The sequence below is a fragment of the Nicotiana attenuata genome, unplaced genomic scaffold, assembly GCF_001879085.1.
Source record: "Nicotiana attenuata strain UT unplaced genomic scaffold, NIATTr2, whole genome shotgun sequence".
Lineage (NCBI taxonomy): Eukaryota > Viridiplantae > Streptophyta > Magnoliopsida > Solanales > Solanaceae > Nicotiana > Nicotiana attenuata.
In genome coordinates, this window is record NW_017670598.1 from 16034 (window position 1) to 32917 (window position 16884).

At 36.1% G+C, this 16884-nt stretch overlaps 1 protein-coding gene across 4 annotated transcripts; it reads left to right on the plus strand.

Moving 5' to 3' along the window:
* The first annotated feature begins 303 nt into the window (after positions 1–303).
* Positions 304–16654, plus strand: LOC109241381. Of its 4 annotated transcripts, none has more exons than XR_002070231.1 (9): positions 304–603; positions 8240–8651; positions 9058–9198; positions 11865–12029; positions 12247–12336; positions 12431–12489; positions 15774–15924; positions 16000–16132; positions 16222–16654. XR_002070231.1 is itself a non-coding variant. In XM_019408118.1 (9 exons), exons 3-9 carry the CDS (start codon positions 8322–8324, stop codon positions 16072–16074), a joined length of 1011 nt encoding a protein of 336 aa, XP_019263663.1. In that variant the 5' UTR covers positions 304–603; positions 6929–7269; positions 8240–8321; the 3' UTR covers positions 16075–16654. The 4 variants fall into 4 exon arrangements, 3 of the variants coding, with proteins under 3 accessions (XP_019263663.1, XP_019263662.1, XP_019263665.1); XM_019408118.1 differs by adding an exon at positions 6929–7269 and having other exon boundaries at positions 16000–16654; XM_019408117.1 differs by having other exon boundaries at positions 16000–16654.
* Positions 16655–16884: the final 230 nt, after the last annotated feature.

Genomic DNA, 16884 nt, shown 5'->3' on the forward strand with positions numbered 1-16884 from the left:
ATATATAAGAGACCAATAGCCTGTTTGGCCAAATTTCTTTTTTGGCCAAAAGTGTTTTTTAAGTCAAAAGTGTTTTTTTGCCAAAATTAAAGTTGGCCAAGCTTTTTGAAGAAAAAAAAGTTCTTTTGAATATAAGCAAAAGCAATTTTGGAGAAAACAGAAAAAGTAGCTTCTCTTCAAAAAATAATTTTTTGAAAAGTACTTTTTTAAAACAAAAATATTTTAGAAGATTGGCCAAACATGCCACAAAATAGTCCAACCCCCTTATACTAAGGACCATGTTGCCTATTGAGAGTCGCATACCAAAAAATTGGGGAAGCACGTGAAATTTTTTGAAACCGACTCCTAAACTAATATGCCTTAGATTTGTTCAAAATTCCATATTTTTCCATTTCAAATTTCAAATTACTTTTAGAATTTAACAACAAAAAGAGACCTTTTTTCCCGAACAACTAAACTTTTATATTCAGATACTTATCAAGCAACTGTTCGGCTTCCGTACGATACGCATTTCATTGGGGAAAGGAAAAAGTGAAACTCCCGGAGAGTAGAAGAGGAAGGATTTTCCAACTTATTACTCAAGATTAATCTTTTCAAGTTAAGGTAGCCATTTTGTTTTCGTCTATTTTATTGTTCCCTTATGCTGGATTTGGTGGTGGCCTTTTTTTGTTTGATCGGATTAATTAGGGTTTCTAGTTTTCATCAAATTGGATTATATACTTTGTTCTTCTAGATATCTCTTATATGAAGTGGAAGCCCTAGATTACTAGAGTTATTTTATTATTTAAATCTTTATATCTTTGGTTCTTGCTTGTCGTTCTTTGGGTACGATTGATTTCATATGTTAATTGTTTTCATATACATTCAGTTTGGGCCTAAGATTGTTTAATTCCTTTGAAAGTTTCTATGCTACTATCTTTCAAATAGAGAATTTTTTTATTTTCATTATACCCTCGGAGTTGAGCCTACTTAGCAGATGGGATCTATTCATTAGAGGAAGGGATGGTGATTAACTGATAGAACGTCTTCTGTTCTTTCAAATCGCATCTCTCAAGTGAGAAGAGAAGCTCCCACAAAGTGGTGGGAAAGCAAGGGCGGAGCAGGAAGAAGAAGTATGAAAGCAACAAATCTTACAAGCAAGCAAGAACCAAATGTATTAGGATTTAAAGAAGAAAAGATTTATGGTAAAGAACTCAAGCTTGAAAGTAATTCTGAAGTTCAATCTTGAACAATAAGGTTTCCAACCTCACAAAACTGTTATAATTATGGAAGATCTTCAACATGGGTTTTGTATTTTTAAGGAGATTGAGAAGTCGATTGTGAGAGGAAGAAGGATCTGCACATGATGTTCATTGACCTAGGAAAAATATATGATGGAGTACCAAAAAACGTCCTTTGGTGGGTGTTGGAGAAGAAAGGAATTCATATTTAATTTATAATTCCATAAAGGAACGTCACTAGTGTGTAGGAGATATAAAGGAGTTTCCCATAATCGAGTTTACACTTGGGCTGGGCATTGAGCCACTTCTTTATCCCCGTTATGGATGCTAACATGATTAGGCTCCATGATGTATGATATTTATCGATGATAGTGTGCTAATTAACGAAAACATTTAAGGTGCCAATCAAACGCTCGAATTATGGAGAAACACTCTAGAGAGTAAAGGTTTTAGAAAAAAGAAGCAAGATTATTGAGTATGTTCATTCCAAGTTTAGTCATAGGACAGTGAAATTGATGTGAAATTAGATGAGATCACATGCATACACTTCAAACACTTAGGCTTGTTGTTCCAGGAGAATAAATTGATAGGTGAAGATGTTACCATGTAATCAAGATCAGATGGTTGAAATTGAGAAATGCTACAAGACTATTATATAAGTTCTACATAATACATATTATTAGCAATATTATATAGGGGTGAATGTTAGGCTGCTAAAGTTCAATAAATCCACAAGATGAATGTCGTAGAGATGCGAATGCTAAAATGGATGTGTGATCATACAAAATTAGACAAGATTAGAAATGATCACATCTGCAAGAAGGTTCAAGTAGCACAAATCGAGGATTATATGAGAGAAGGTTGTTTGATGGTTTGGTGTAGTTCCTCTAGATGCACCTATCAGTAGGTATGAAACCATGATGAGGGTAGTGTTAAAACTTGAAAGAGGATGAGGTAGACCTTATATCACATGAAAGGAAGTTGTCTCGAAACACCTATAGTTTTTAGGGATCCGTACAGACTTAGCGAAAGATAGAGAACAATGGAAAGAAAAGATCTATATAGACGATACATATTAGTAGAGAATATGGTCTAGGCGTTAGCACTTTTAATTTTAAGTCATACGCTTTAGGTGTGGTTTAACCTTTCATGTATTTATACATTGAAAAATATATAGCAAATTTTAAAATTGTTTTACTTGTATTTGTAGAGTAATATGGTCAATGAGAATTCATATAGGCGATCCCAACTTATTTGGGACTGCGGAGTAATAGTAGTAGTAGTTGTTATAAGGAAATGGAAGTCTTTGTTATACAAGGAAACCATATAAATAGTGGAAAATCTACCAAGAAAAAGGAACTAGATATCCTTTTTTGGGAAGTAAGTATAAACCAACTCAGAAAAGAAAATAAAAAAAATGTCTTACTTTGGAAGGTAACGAGAAGTTCTATTTTAGAAGGAAACACTAAACAATGTTGATGCTCTATCTAGGATTGGATTAGTTAATTTTCATCATTCCCTATATTTATGATGTAACACAGAACTTCTCTTGAAGTACGTTTGTAGTTTTCCTGTCTTAGATGGAGGTTTGAAAGGAAGGATCATCTAATGGACATGTATTTGCTCCTTAAGCTAGGCTCTAAACCTGATCATTTGGTGTAATTGAGCAGCTTTAGTTATTGTTATGCAATTAAGATGAGCTGGAAAAATTATTCGCCGGGTGTCAATGTGATGGAGAAGTTATTTTCCCAACAAATCTCCATGTTCTTTATTATTTTCTTGGCTAGCTACGCGCAAAAGAAATATATTCCAATTCAATCTCTTTCCTATCTTAGAGATTGAAATTAAATTCTATATTGGTGGCTTCTTAGGGATATTTTCTTTGATTTTCAAGAAAACTACAAGATCAGACTTAATCGTGTAGTTTCAGAACAAGATATCTGGTTGAGAGTGTTACTCATAGAATTAAAACCGGAAGGCTTGAAATTGAGAAGTGCTACCGAAGTGTTATGGGATAGAACAAGTGTTGTGAAGATCGTGAAGCGAGGAAAAGCGACAAGCCCCTTTTCGCTTAAAGCGAGAAGCGAAGCGCTCGCTTTTTTGCAGTGAAGCGGAATTTAAAAAAAAGTTAAAATAAATACTGCATTTCAAAAAGGACAGTATAACTGAAATGAAAAAATGGGCAGCATTTCAATCTTTTTATCACTGAAACAGTGCAAGAAAATGAAGAAGAAAAAGAGGAGCAGAATGAGAAAGAAGAACTGATAGGAAAAAAACATTTCGCCAGCATTTCGCTGCTATTTGGACACTTGAAACAGTGAAAGAAAAAGAGGAGGAGGAGGAAAAAATCACATACCTGTGACCAAACTTGATGATCTTGAAGTTGAAAAGTGTAGAAAACTTAAACCCTAGGTCGCCTCTTTCTTTCTCTGTTGCTGCTGCTCGATGGTGTTTTAAAAAAAGGCAGTTTTTTAATTAATTACGTTGGCAGCCCAGTTATAAAGAGAAGCGCTTGCTTCTTACGCTTCGCATCGCTTCATCGCTTCTTGTTTTTTCAGGGTAAGCGAGCACTTTCGTAAATCTGCTACGCTTCAGCTAACAGAAGCGCCAGATACCTCGCCTCGCTTCACTTCTCGCTTTAAGCGAGGAAGCGCTCGCTTTTTACAACCTTGGATAGAACCTACCAAAGTGCATGGTGAGTTCTACAAAATGATTATAAGACCGACAATGTTATGTGACAATGAATCTTGGGCTGCTAAAGTCCAAGAAATCCAAAAATGAGTATTGCAAAGATGTAAATGCTAAGATGGATGTGTCATACAAATATTAGATAAGATTAAAAATGACTACAGTCACCAGAAGGTGCAAATAACACATGTTGAGGAATGATAGAAGATCGCTTGAGATGGTTTGGTCATGTCTGACGTCGACCTACAAAGGCATCAGATCATAGGTGTGAAATTATGGTGAATGAATGTATTAAAAGGAAACGAAACAGAGCTTGAATCTTATGGAATGAAGTTGCCTTGATTTTCTTGGGAAATGTTACCACGTAAATAAAAAAGACCATCAGTTTATTGGATCAATGTAGACTTAGCTTAAAATATGGTACAATGAAGGAAAAAGATCCATTTTAGTGATAGCTACTAATGGAAAGTAGGATTTTTGTCTTATTAGAGAACTTTTAATATTGTTGTTGTTGTTATTATTATTATTATTAATTACCATTGCTATTATTTTGATATTTGACTTTTTTCTATTTGGTATGATAATGACATGAACTTTGCTTATATGGAGAAGTGAAGATATATATAATCGACCCCTACATTTATGGGACTAAGGTATAGTTTTTGTTGTATATGGTTGGGAGTGTTAAGATTGTTATCACTTTGTATAGTTTGTAGGTGGATAGAAATTAATGTTAAGATTTGTGCATGACTTTGTATAATTTGGTAGATATGTATGTATTAAATACGTTAGCTAATATTATAGATTCCGATGATGCTCAAAGAACAAACCTAGTCTTTAGTGCCTTTTCCCTCTTTTATGCTTCACTTGATAGCAGAGCTGAATCTTTCAAAATCTTACAGATTGTTTTAAATCATATACGCCTTAGATGACATACCAAGTAGAGCTTGACTCCCTTGAGCAACATTCTCAGTGAGTTCACCTTGAAAGAAGACATTTTTGATGTTCAATTGATAAAGAGACTAATGAGAATGGCTGCCACAAACAAGGTGGTTGCTTAACTCTCTCTGAGCATCAAACCCAGGTGATTGCTCCATATAGACATCCTCAATGAGTTCACCATGAAGGAAAACGTTTTATTTCCAATTAATAAAGAGGCCAATATAACTGCCACAAAGATAAAGAGGCAGATTAATGCAATCTTATCCACCGGATAAATATATCACCATAATCTACTCCATAAATCTGAGTATATCCCTCAAACACTAATCTAGCTTTAAGACGATCAACTTGGCATGTCGGTCCTATCTTGACAGTAAATATCAAAGGATATTCCACTATTGTTTTTTCCTGTGGTAAAGGAATTATCTCCTAAATGTTATTATCCTGCGGGGCACTCATCTCTTCAACCAACGCTTGATGCTAACTTGGACGAGCCATTGCTTCTGCCACAAATTCAGGTATTTTGACTGTGGATAAATTTTTAAAAAAGGCATAATAGGATGGTGCGACGATAACTTAAGAAAATGTAGGGAGGATTAGGACTAGTCTACTCATAGTACTTGAAAAATGCTGAGCAATGATAGAATAGTGATAGAAGGAGACAACATTGTCGGTTAATCGAAAATCGGGTTGTGTCATTGGGGATGTCATTGAAAAGAAAGAGTAGTGCAACTAGAATATCACCGAAAAGACATAAGAGTATAATAAAAGAAGAAAAACTTTGGCGGACCAGATGGCGTAAGGGAATTTGTCGGATAAATGGAAGCTACTTGAGTCTCTACTAAAATCGTAGAAGTTCTAACCCTATGGGAAAATAGTGCCAAAATCGAGGATTAGGATAGAAGGTCTGTAGGTAGTCGAGTGATTTCTCTTTTCTGAAGGGGAGCATGGTCCTATTTTAGAGCACTTTATCTGCTCTCTCTTCTCCTTATCAGTATTGTTGTTGTTATTATTGGAGGCAGATTAGTTTTTGGGAGCACATATGGTGCGGGAACAACGCTATGAGAATCACATTTCCGAACATGTATAACATCTCAAGTCAAAAGAAGATGCCTATCCAACGGTTGTGGAGTCTTCAAGGAGAAGAAGTGCAATAGGATGTCAGGTTTAGAAGGAACTTGCAAGGAACTTGCAAGACTGAGAGGTGGAAGAATTTCAAAACTTGCTCAGACGGCTTCACAATCAAAAAGTTTCACAAGATATACATGATGTATAGATATGGGGTGCCGGGGAAAATGGATTTTTTCCGTTAGGTCGTACTATGAGAAGCTTCTAAATAGGGAGGAGCCGGTCTTCCCACATAATCCAGTATGGATTTCCATGGTGCCGAGAAAGGTGTGTTTCTTCACTTGGCTAGCTATAAGAGGGTTGAGATTGACGGCAGAGAATTTGAAGAAGAGGAAGATCACTTGTGTTAGTTGATGCTTCGTGTGCAAAGAATCGGGAGAAGATCTGAATCACCTTCTCTTACATTGCCGGATAGCTTCCTATTTGTGGGGGAAATTTTTAGGTGGTTTGGTACTGAGTGGGTTATTTCGGGCTCGGTGAAAGACACATGTTTAGTTGGGCCTTCAGAAGACGGAGGAGAAGACATGTGGCATGGAATGTTGCTCCATTGGCACTCATGTGAGTTATTTGGACCGAGAGGAATAGGAGAGCTTTGATGGAGTAGAAATAAATCTTGTTCGCTTGAGGAGTAGCCTCTTTTCCCTTATTTATTTTCGGTGCATCCATGAGGTTATTATTTGCATGGAAGATTGGGTGTTATTCGTAGAAAACCATGTCTCTTGTAAAGTTTTCTACTTTTTGTGTATGCTACTTGTATACGGGCTTGTTTCCGCCTTTATTAATGAAATTTATTACCTTATCAAAAAAATTTATTATTATTATTATTATTTTATCATTATCTTATTTTTTCAATTTTACTACTATTGTTTCTTTTACTTTGGTCATCTTTACTATTTTTGCTGTCAATATTTTTTTCTTCAGTATTTTAATCTTAGCTTTTTTGCTCTTAGATTTTTCAAACCTTTTGAAACTACTTTTCTTGAGTCGAGGATTTATCGGAAACATCCTCTCTACATCACACAAGGTAAGGGTAAGGTCTACGTACACCCCATCCTCTCCAGACCCCAGTTGTGGGATCAAACTGGTATGATGATGTTCTTGTTGTTGTACTGCTCCATATGAAGATAAGTTTCTCATATTTTGACATTCTTGTTGTTGCATCTTTGAAAATAAAAATATAAATATTTTTAACCCATACCTATTTTTGACCTTATTTTTAACATGGCAAGCTGTTGAAGATTATGTGAAGAAAGCGAATCAAGTATATTTTGTCAGAAAATTCAAGATAAGGGTGAGAATTGTTAGGTGTTTGCGTTGATTTTTTGTACCATATTTGAATTTTACTTGTTTTGAAGTAAGAGAAAAACATTTACTATAATTAGTTTTAGTTTTACTAAAAGGGAATTATAAATCTTTCATATTTGGCTAATCCTCTTTTCTGGAGGAAAAGGTTTTGGACTCTATAAATTTATGATCTTTCCTTCTCACTTTACATCATTCACTATATAGTCTTTAAGAGCGTTTGTTTAGGGGGAGAACATAAACCTTTTTGAGAGTGAATTTGGTGGATTATTGTCTCGGTATTTTTGTACTCTCTTTGATATTAGTGAATTGCTTATATGTAGTTCAATTGACCCGATCATGTTAAATTGTTTTGTTTCTTTTGGTATATTTCTCTTTATTTTCTTATTTATTATCGTCCATGATTTGCTTTAATAGCTTCCACATCACACTTGGTTATTTTGATTACCACAAGTGGTATCACAACTAGATCTATCACAGAGTACCCGATATTGGGCCCTCATATTATATTGTCAACGCTCCAAATATTCAGTATTGGGCTGGCAGGGAAGAGGGGGGGGAGGGGGGGAGGATGTAAGATCCCATGTCAGTTGTGAGTAGGTTATTTGGTCTTTATATATGATCTTGGACAATCCTCTCCTCATGAGCTAGCTTGCGGTTGAGTTAGGCTCAAGATTCATTTTCTTATTAGTAACTATCTTCTATGCAATAAGGTAAGTAACTATTTTAAATTTAATATGGAAGATTTAATGTTAACAATAATTCTCCAAGTTGAATATAGACATATTATGGATTAAGACACATATAACTTCACTAATCCCTTGACTTTCAACAGGTAGTATTTTATTACGTCCCTAGTTTATATTTGTGTTGGCTACTCTATCTTCTCGATGGAGAAGAGCTCCCTCTATGCACTCTGGCAGCTTATCAGTCAACCTGGCTTTGTTTTTGCTTTGCAGTAATACTTTGGCGAATGCTACCACGACTGATCTAGTAGTAATTCATCTCAGAAGTTGGCGTTGAAGATATTAAGTATCTTAAATGGGTTGGGGTGCTTCGACTGAGTGCAATAGAAAAGGACCAGATTACTTTGGGCTTTTTGCATCTGAGATGGCAGAGTTACTTTCTCAGGATGGAGATTTTCTGCCATTTTCAGATCAGATATTTGAGAATTCTGGAGAAGTAAATAGTGCTGACGAAGAAAAGAATAGTAGTATGAGTACCTATAACTCCAAGGAGTTTAGGTACACCGGTGGGTCTGCTTCCTTATTTTCTGATTGTTTTGGATCTCATGTTTCGGATTTTAGAACGGAAAGATTGAAGTTGTTGCTTCGGCAAAGTATTGTTGCCCTTTCACGGGAAGTGGACGAGGTACATACTACCCGCTTTTACCTTCACCTACATTGCACATCAAACAAAGTTCTCCCAATACTTGGCTATTTCCGGAAGGGGTGTTACTTTTATGGTTTTATTATATATTGATCCTTTTATTGTGGGCATGTCTATGTGGTAAGAAGTCATTCTGTGCCTATGCCCGTGTGCCTGTGCCATTATAGTCGTGGGAAGTGGTCATTGCTTTCCAGTCTATGGTTCCCCTCTTGCTCATAAAGATGAAAACAACTGCAGAAGATAAATGTTAGATGTGCTATTGTATGAATTTTATGACCATTTCTAAGCAAAGATAATGCAAAGAATGATTGAAAACCAGCTGTCTGTCTTAGTTATTGTCTGTATTATATTATATACTATAATTTTCACACTGGATATGTCAATGCAGATTCTGGATCCTATATTTTCCATATGTCAGTTGCGATCATGCCTAAGGTATAAAGAAAGTTTATTAGCTGTACCATGTGCTGTATCCGACTCTGATCAAGGGAACCGTCCTCAGAAGAAGCTCAAAGCATCCCCTTTCACAGTAAGTGTTTCATGTTTTATTTGGAACTTGCTATCTTTTGGAAGCTTCAGTTTGATCTTTGAAAGTTAAAAGAAAAAAGAAAAGAAAAAATAAGGAGTGAGATTTCTAAAAGAAATTTGAGGCTTAATACAGGTTACTTGTAGAGAATATGGTAGTTGCTTTAATAAAGTGACTCTTAAGCGTTCCTATTTTAAGTGTCTTTTTATAAAATGAAGGCCAAAATAGTTTGTTGAGATTTGCTCCTAGGACTTTGGTTCAGTGGTAAGAGTGCAAAACATGATGTGTGAATTAGATGCACGCCAGGAGTTGGAACTCTGTCACAAACTTAGAGCCTGATATTTAAGTGAAGGGTAAAGAGGCAAGCCCAATATTCACCAAGTTTTGGGCCGTGCACCAGCTGACTTTTGAAGATTTCTTGGTTATAAAAAAGAAGATTTGTCTAGATTTGTTTTTCTTTTCTATAATTTTGGTAAAAAGAAGCAGGGGGGGGGGGGGGTTTAAATTAATATTTCTTTTAGCTGTAAAAATTTGTAATCTGGGGGCATGAACTTCTTTACACTGCCTTAACAAATATATCCGGGAGACGGTGATTTGAAGCTTAATTATACATGTTAAGTTGGTTGATTCAGACTGAACCTCGCCCATTAAGTGGAGGGCCCGTAGGCTGCTGATTCAAGCTCACTTTAAACATGCCATCACGGGCTGGATTATTCTTGTAAAGCGGAAAGCAGTTCACCCAGGCCTCTTATTAAATGGGTTAGGCATGCCAGAACCCGGGCTTAAACTGGGCTTTTGACGGGCCAATGATTATAATAATCTTTTTCTCTTTTGAGTTGTATGTAATTTTTAAAATTTAAATTTGAAGTTAAAAATTTGTAAAATATGAATATTGAGGCATTGGATGCGAAAATGCAAAAATTGTACCTCAAAATTTATTAAATTTCAAAGATATTAAGATTTTAAATGCAATTTACAATTTTTTTTTTGATGACCGAGAAATCCGTCTGGGGCCGATCCTTTTTGGACCAACCGCAGCCTTCGAAACTCGGTGGATAATGGGCCCGCCCCTCTACCCTTCTCCACTTAAATACCAGGCTTTACTTTACATGGTGTGGGGCTTGAACCTGTGACCTAAGACACAAATCCACCACCCTTTGCCACTTGAGCTAGGCCCTGGGGGCAACTTAAAAATTTACAAGACTAATTTTGTTACTTAAGAGAATTACGCATAATCCACGGAAGCACAGATGTCTTCACCTTTGGATATTGAAACTCTTCTTGTAAGTTTGAGTTTGACTTAATTAAGCTGTCCAAAGTTTGTCCAGTGAGTCTGTTTCGTTGTTCACTAAGTTGCATCTTTCCTTGGCTAAAAAGCACTGTAGCTGCCATAATTGAGACATGAACATTGAGCACATCCCAAGCCGTGGTGGAAATAGTATTATATTTAGCATTTTCTCTTCCACCATTTCAAAATGTCATTGCAATCTTCCTTCGTTCCCAAATCCTGTTGCTAAGGAAAAGTAAGCTCGTTAAAGTGGACCATAACTTGATTGAGATTTAAACATATTCCAAATACCGAGAGTACCTAAATTCTTAGAAGAAGAAGTTGGAGTAGGAATCATTGGTCTAACATTCCCTACTTATTCACGATAATAACCGAACATTGCAATAGCATACTTACATGTAAAATTGCCTTGGTTGTTTTCACATTTGGGACAACAACAATTTCTATATCCAAATGTAGATAACCAAATCTTTTAATTGTTTAACTTATCCTAATTTTAAAAAAGGATCTAATAAAGCAACTTCAGAAATAAGTGTAATTGGAATAAAATGCTTTTCAAGTTTTAACTTTCTTTGCTTAGCATTTGCGAAAGGGTTCTCCTTTTATTCATGAAGTATAGCAGCAGTTTAAGTTAAATAATCTGAAATAGTATTTGTAGTAGGATAGTAAGTACTAACATTTTTAAAGTACATATGTGAAAGTTCTCCACACATTTAATAATGTCATTTACCCAATTGTAAAGTACATTGCGAAAGTTTTCCACACATTTAAATTCGGCCTTTCTCGGGCTTGAAATAAAGTTAACATAAGCAATTGAATTTCTAGCTTTTCTAATTATGCTCTCAAAGGATTTAAGATCATCTATTACAGTTAAATTCAAAATTTGACTTGCTAATCGTTAGTTTGATTTAGATACAACATTATCACTGTTACTATCATTATCGAACGAATATTTGTTTTAAGATTAAAAATAATAAGATACCTAGTTTTGTTTGAGTTTTTTTAACCAGTGTGTATCATCATTTAAATGATAAGCTAAAATTCGTTTTTGCATAATCAATCGTCATCTATCCAGCTACAAGTTACTGGTAAAAGTAGGATAATATGGGTAGGGAAAGGAAGATAATAAAGCAGTTGATAAGTTAGCATGATGGAAAAACACCCCAACCTGAACTTCATCGGCTATAATGCTGGGCAAAAATTTGTATTGTGTTAGACTTCGTTTTCCTTGTGTGGTGGGGGCATGCGAATCTTTTACTGCCCCCGAACGGACCTGAGGGTCTTCCTTCATTCGGCTAGGGTGAATCAATTCACTGCCTCTATCGGTCTCACCCCATATTTTGGCTTTATTTATAGAAATGTATTTTGAGACGTTTGACAGGATATGCAGGATTCAGAAAGAGAGGACCTGAATATATTGCCATCTCGAGGAATGTCGAGTGACGATGTTCAAAAAGTTGAAGGAGAACAGGTTAAAAGATCCCTTGCAAAGATGGACCAAAATGAATTGGGTTCAAATGTTGGAGCAGCTCCTGAAGACTGGGATGTAAGATCCATCTCTCTCTCTCTCTCTCTGGTGCATGTTTCTAGGCTCGCCCTTCTTTTCTTCTTTCTCTCTCTTCTCTTTTCAGGTGGGAATTTTTCTGGACGAGGATAAAGCTTTAATTATTCGCCTTGAACTAACATGTTGACTATCCTTGGCTTAGAATGTTGAATTGATGTAGTTGCAAAGAATGCTTCATCACCCCCTTCCTGTTTTCCAGGTCCACAATGATTTGCAGTTTCTACTAAAAAATGATAGTGCAAAGGTTGAGAGTGTGATGAAGAAGCATTGCGATGAACTTTTAGATACGGTAAATTGGCTAAGGCTTGAGTCACTCTATCAGGAATTTTACTGATTTTAGTAGATTGTTAGCTATGTCTAAATTGTGGTTTGACAATATGCAGCTTGGATACATGGAGGAGAAGCTTGAAGAACTTCTTGATATTGTTATGTCAAATTGCAGGTATTTGTTGACGTTGGGAAATTTGATTATTTGCTGTTCCCATTTCAGTATGTTTTGCTAGCCCTTGTATGCTAGTAATATTTGATAGACGATGATTTGAAGTTCTCATTTCAAAATTTGTTTCATTTTATTAGTATCGTTTTTCCCCCTGTTTGGCGTATAAGAACTCTAGGGAGCTGAATTTTAACAATTTGGATGAGCTTTGCTTCTAAATCTTCTCCGAAACCTAAATATCTTAGAAGATTCAAAGGAAGGTTAGAATTTGTGCTATATAATGCTTGTTATTTGGTTACAGAGGGAACACCTGAGATATTCATTTGGGATAAATGTTACGATAATTTGGCAGTTTCGTTTAGTAAAACCATAACAAACAGGGTTGGTATGTTTCCCTTATGGTCCTATAGGGTGCTCGGATATCGGGTGGTTGGGATCTTATCCAGTTCGAGGTGTCTCTTTTTGGGCAAGTGCACTTTACCTGAGGTTATCCAGCCCAAATGTGATTATCAATTGGTTTGAGCAAATATTAAGTATTCCTGCCATACCCAAATTGATTGACCTTGCTGACTTTGCCTAATGTTTAAGAAAAGAAAGTTTAAATGTGATGTTGTGTTTAATTCCACGGGATTTTTTTTTAACCTTCAGACTGAGTCACGATTTTGTAGCCACTTTGAGAATAATCTTTGTAAAAGGGGGGCTTTGCCTGACCTTTTACTACAAGAGTTGAACTTGGAAACCAAGTTTAGAAAGCTAAAAAGCTAACACCAAAAAATAGTTACATAGTGATAGTGGCTATAAAGCTGAAAATTCAAGGTGGTTCATCTGTGAGGGTGCTTGCTTTTTTCTTCTTTTTTTCTTTTCGAAAAAGTAAAAAAAAAAAAAGAAGAAGAAGAAAAAAGTAAGCACCCTCACAGATGAACCACCTTGAATTTTCAGCTTTATAGCCACTATGTAACCATTTTTTGGTGTTAGCTTTTTAGCTTTCTAAACTTGGTTTCCAAGTTCAACTCTTGTAGTAAATGAAGGAAGTTGCAATCTATCGGTATTTACCAAGCCTCTAACCTGCCCAGGTAGGCTATCAAAAGTGTTATATATATAAAGATCTGTCAGATTGTGGCTAAGGGATGCCAATTTGTCCGCAACATGATTTGCTTCTCTTTAGCAGTGCCGAGTTCTAATATCATGAGTTCCCAACAATTTTATCTCTTCTAATGTATCACTGATTCTCCAAGGTGTATCCTATTCTCCAATCATTGAGTTCTGAAGGATGAGTGAGTCAGTTTCTCCTATGATCGAGTTAAAGCCATTGTTGATGCACCATTTGAGGCCATAGAGCAATGCACTAGCTTCTGCAGTCTTACTGGTGCCCTGTCCCAATGGCAATGAATATGCCATTATGAGACAGCCATCACTCCCTCTCACTATACCTCCTCCTCCACAGTTGCCATCTAGACAAGATCATCACTGTTCAGCTTCACAAAGAGAGGTGGTGTTTGAGCCATTTCACCGTAATAAAGCAGTTTATCACCACAATAAAGCAGTTTATCACCACCTGGACTTCATACATGTTACATACATCTTCCCAATTGTTTCCAAAGTTGATCTTCTTGAAATCAGATTTGATAAGCTGAGTGATGTTGAAAGTAATCATCTTTTTGGATCTGTGAAAAGCTGGTTTTTCCATATCAAATCTAGAGCTGCGCCTAGACCTTCATGTTGAAAGTAATCATCTCTTTGGATCTGTGAAAAGATGGTTTTTCCATATCAAATCTAGAGTTGCACCTAGACCTCCATAGCTCCCAAATGATGATTTCCACAGGGATATGTTAAAACAAAAGTTGGAAGATTGTGCCATTACATGTTAATAATTTGGCTTTTTCAATATGGTAATTGTGCCATTTCAGGAGAGAGTGGTCTTCTTTCTCGGGAAGGACTACTATGAAAAAAGATTGAAAATGGAGATAGTATGTAACAGTTTGAAGATATTGCTAATGTCCGATTTAAGCATGTTCTACTAGCGAATTAATTGTTCCTGTGTGGTATTTTATCAACATTCCGAACCCAATCTTGGTTTCACATATTAGGTATATTCTAATCGAAAGGAGACCTAACTTTTGAGTTTTCCCTTAGTTGACCACTATTTCAGTTGTACATTCTACCCTCCCCAGACCCCACTTGTGGGATTTTACTGGGTTGTTGTTGTTGTTGATGTGTGGATGCAAGACAGTTTTCAAAAGCAAGGGGCATGAATTTACTTCTTCTTGCCCTTAACTTTTGTATCGTTTTATTCTGTTAAAAATTTGTAACAACTATCAAAGGACACATATGACATTTTTGATCCATTTCATACTTAATAGATTATAGTATCTGTTCTCTAACAACGTTGAACTCCTTCAACGTAGCCTTTAAGACTAAGAAAGAGTCTAAAATATCCGGGTGAAAGGTATGAGAAGTTTGTACTTTGTCTAAATTGAGTAGTAAGGTCTATTCTTTCTTTACAATTTAGGGTATGGGTAGAATTAATGAGATTGGAAGTTGTGTTTTTCTCATAACCATTATCAAACAAAAGTAATGTTTTCTCATAAATAAATACTGTGGCAGTATCCAATTTATTCTTTTCTATTTCTGGGGTGTATTCTTTATGATAAAGAATTCTGCTATACTTCTGAAAGATAAAAGCAAAAGTTTGAGAAGTGTTTTATTGGTTTTCAGTGACTGACAGTGTGTGAAAACGAAGTGTGCGTGTTCGTGTATAATGTTACACGTGCGTGAGTGCCTGAATATATCTGATTTTGTCGTATTTGGCCTCGTTAAATTAGATGTGCTGTAATGTCCTGTTAGTTGTTTGGTGTAAATTCCTTGCACACCCTTGAAGCCATGTTAAATTTGTGTCCAGAAGAAGCATGACGGAATTAGAAACTTGACTGATGTGGAATTCCCTTTAGAAGACAGTAGTAGAATATCTGGTAGATGTCTTTTGCCCTATAGTTCAGTGGTAGAGCAACAGTCTTGTAAATTGAAGGTCTGTATTTTGATCCTACGGGGTGTCTGTATTTTGATCCTGCGGCGGTGTAGTGTTTAAATCCTCCGTTCTTTTGGAAGGGCCTCAAATAGGGTAGAATGATTATAGAATTTCCATATGACAGATCCTTATTAATTTGGCCTTGATGAAGAATTGGTTAATTAATTAATTAGGTATTGTTTATTACATGAGCTCTCGATGTGGCTTGTTGCTTGTCAGATCTGTCCTTAACTTTTGGTATGGGGAATCTGATTGCCCTTGGCAGGTTAATGACTTTACCTGAGAAACAACACCTTCGGCGGCTGATACGGGACCTCCCACCTAGGAATCTTGATCGCGTTGTCGAGATTTTATGCCGTGGTAAGCAAGTAGAGCAACATTCTTGCAGTGAGGTGCATGTTGATCTAGAAAAAGAGGTAAATATAAGTCTAATTATGTGCTTAGTTTTTCTACGTGACCAGTTTTCCTGAGTTCCCAATGGGTTATTGTAGGACAAAGCAACACTGTGGAGATTGTATTTCTACATTGAAACAGTAGAAAATGCTAAGAGGCTTCGCGAGGTGTAATACTAAGTGGTGACAATTGGCAAGGCCCTTCGTGAGACTGGGGACATTCGTGATTTAGGTTCTGATAAGTTCTATCATGAATCAGGTATCGTTTTTAATGCTCAGGAGCTGCAGAAAGGCGTCTCAACCAAACTGCACATTTTGCAGATCTTCTGGTGGTTATGTTGGAGGCGTCTCAACTCAAGATTTTGGAGGCCAATGGCTGGTGTTGATATAACTCAGCCTTGTGTGCGGACTGCTGGCCTTTGATGACAAATAGAGGCAACATATAGGCAAATCACATATCCAATGGCTCTGTAGGGTGCCTTTCAGTTTTATTTCCTCATCACTTATAGAATGTATACAAACTACTTTAGTGGTCCAGCCATCAACTATTGTAAATTTCCTAAGCTTTATAGCATCTTAAGAATTTACATACCATGATTAGTTATGCACAACGTGAGACTTTTGTCATCAGTTACTGCTTGTCAAGTCGAAGAGGTGTAATTGATCAGAGGCAAGTTTCACAGAGAAGCTTGACATTATAAATGTTATCATATAGACCTAATAGACAGAAGCAAGTGAAAATGTTCAGTGTTAAGCACGTGGCTATTTCCAATTTCAAAACTTTCCAACGTTAGTAGGTTCTTATACATACAATAGACATCATTTTATTTGTTTCCATTTTCATAAAAATAAACATAATCTGACACTAGAGGATTAGAATTCTGGAAATTTTTTAAACTGAAGTCTGAAAGGACAAGAGAAATATGAAGGTACAACTTACGAGGTTGCTACTTAATCGTTCTTCTCCATAAGAATTAATAGGTT

Coding starts and splice junctions, on each gene's coding strand:
- LOC109241381 (XM_019408118.1), top strand. CDS start 8,322: ATGGGTTGGGGTGCTTCGACTGAGTGCAATAGAAAAGGACCAGATTAC. Junction 12,030..12,246: donor CAGCTCCTGAAGACTGGGAT/GTAAGATCCATC, acceptor CCTGTTTTCCAG/GTCCACAATGATTTGCAGTT. Junction 15,925..15,999: donor ATGTTGATCTAGAAAAAGAG/GTAAATATAAGT, acceptor GGGTTATTGTAG/GACAAAGCAACACTGTGGAG.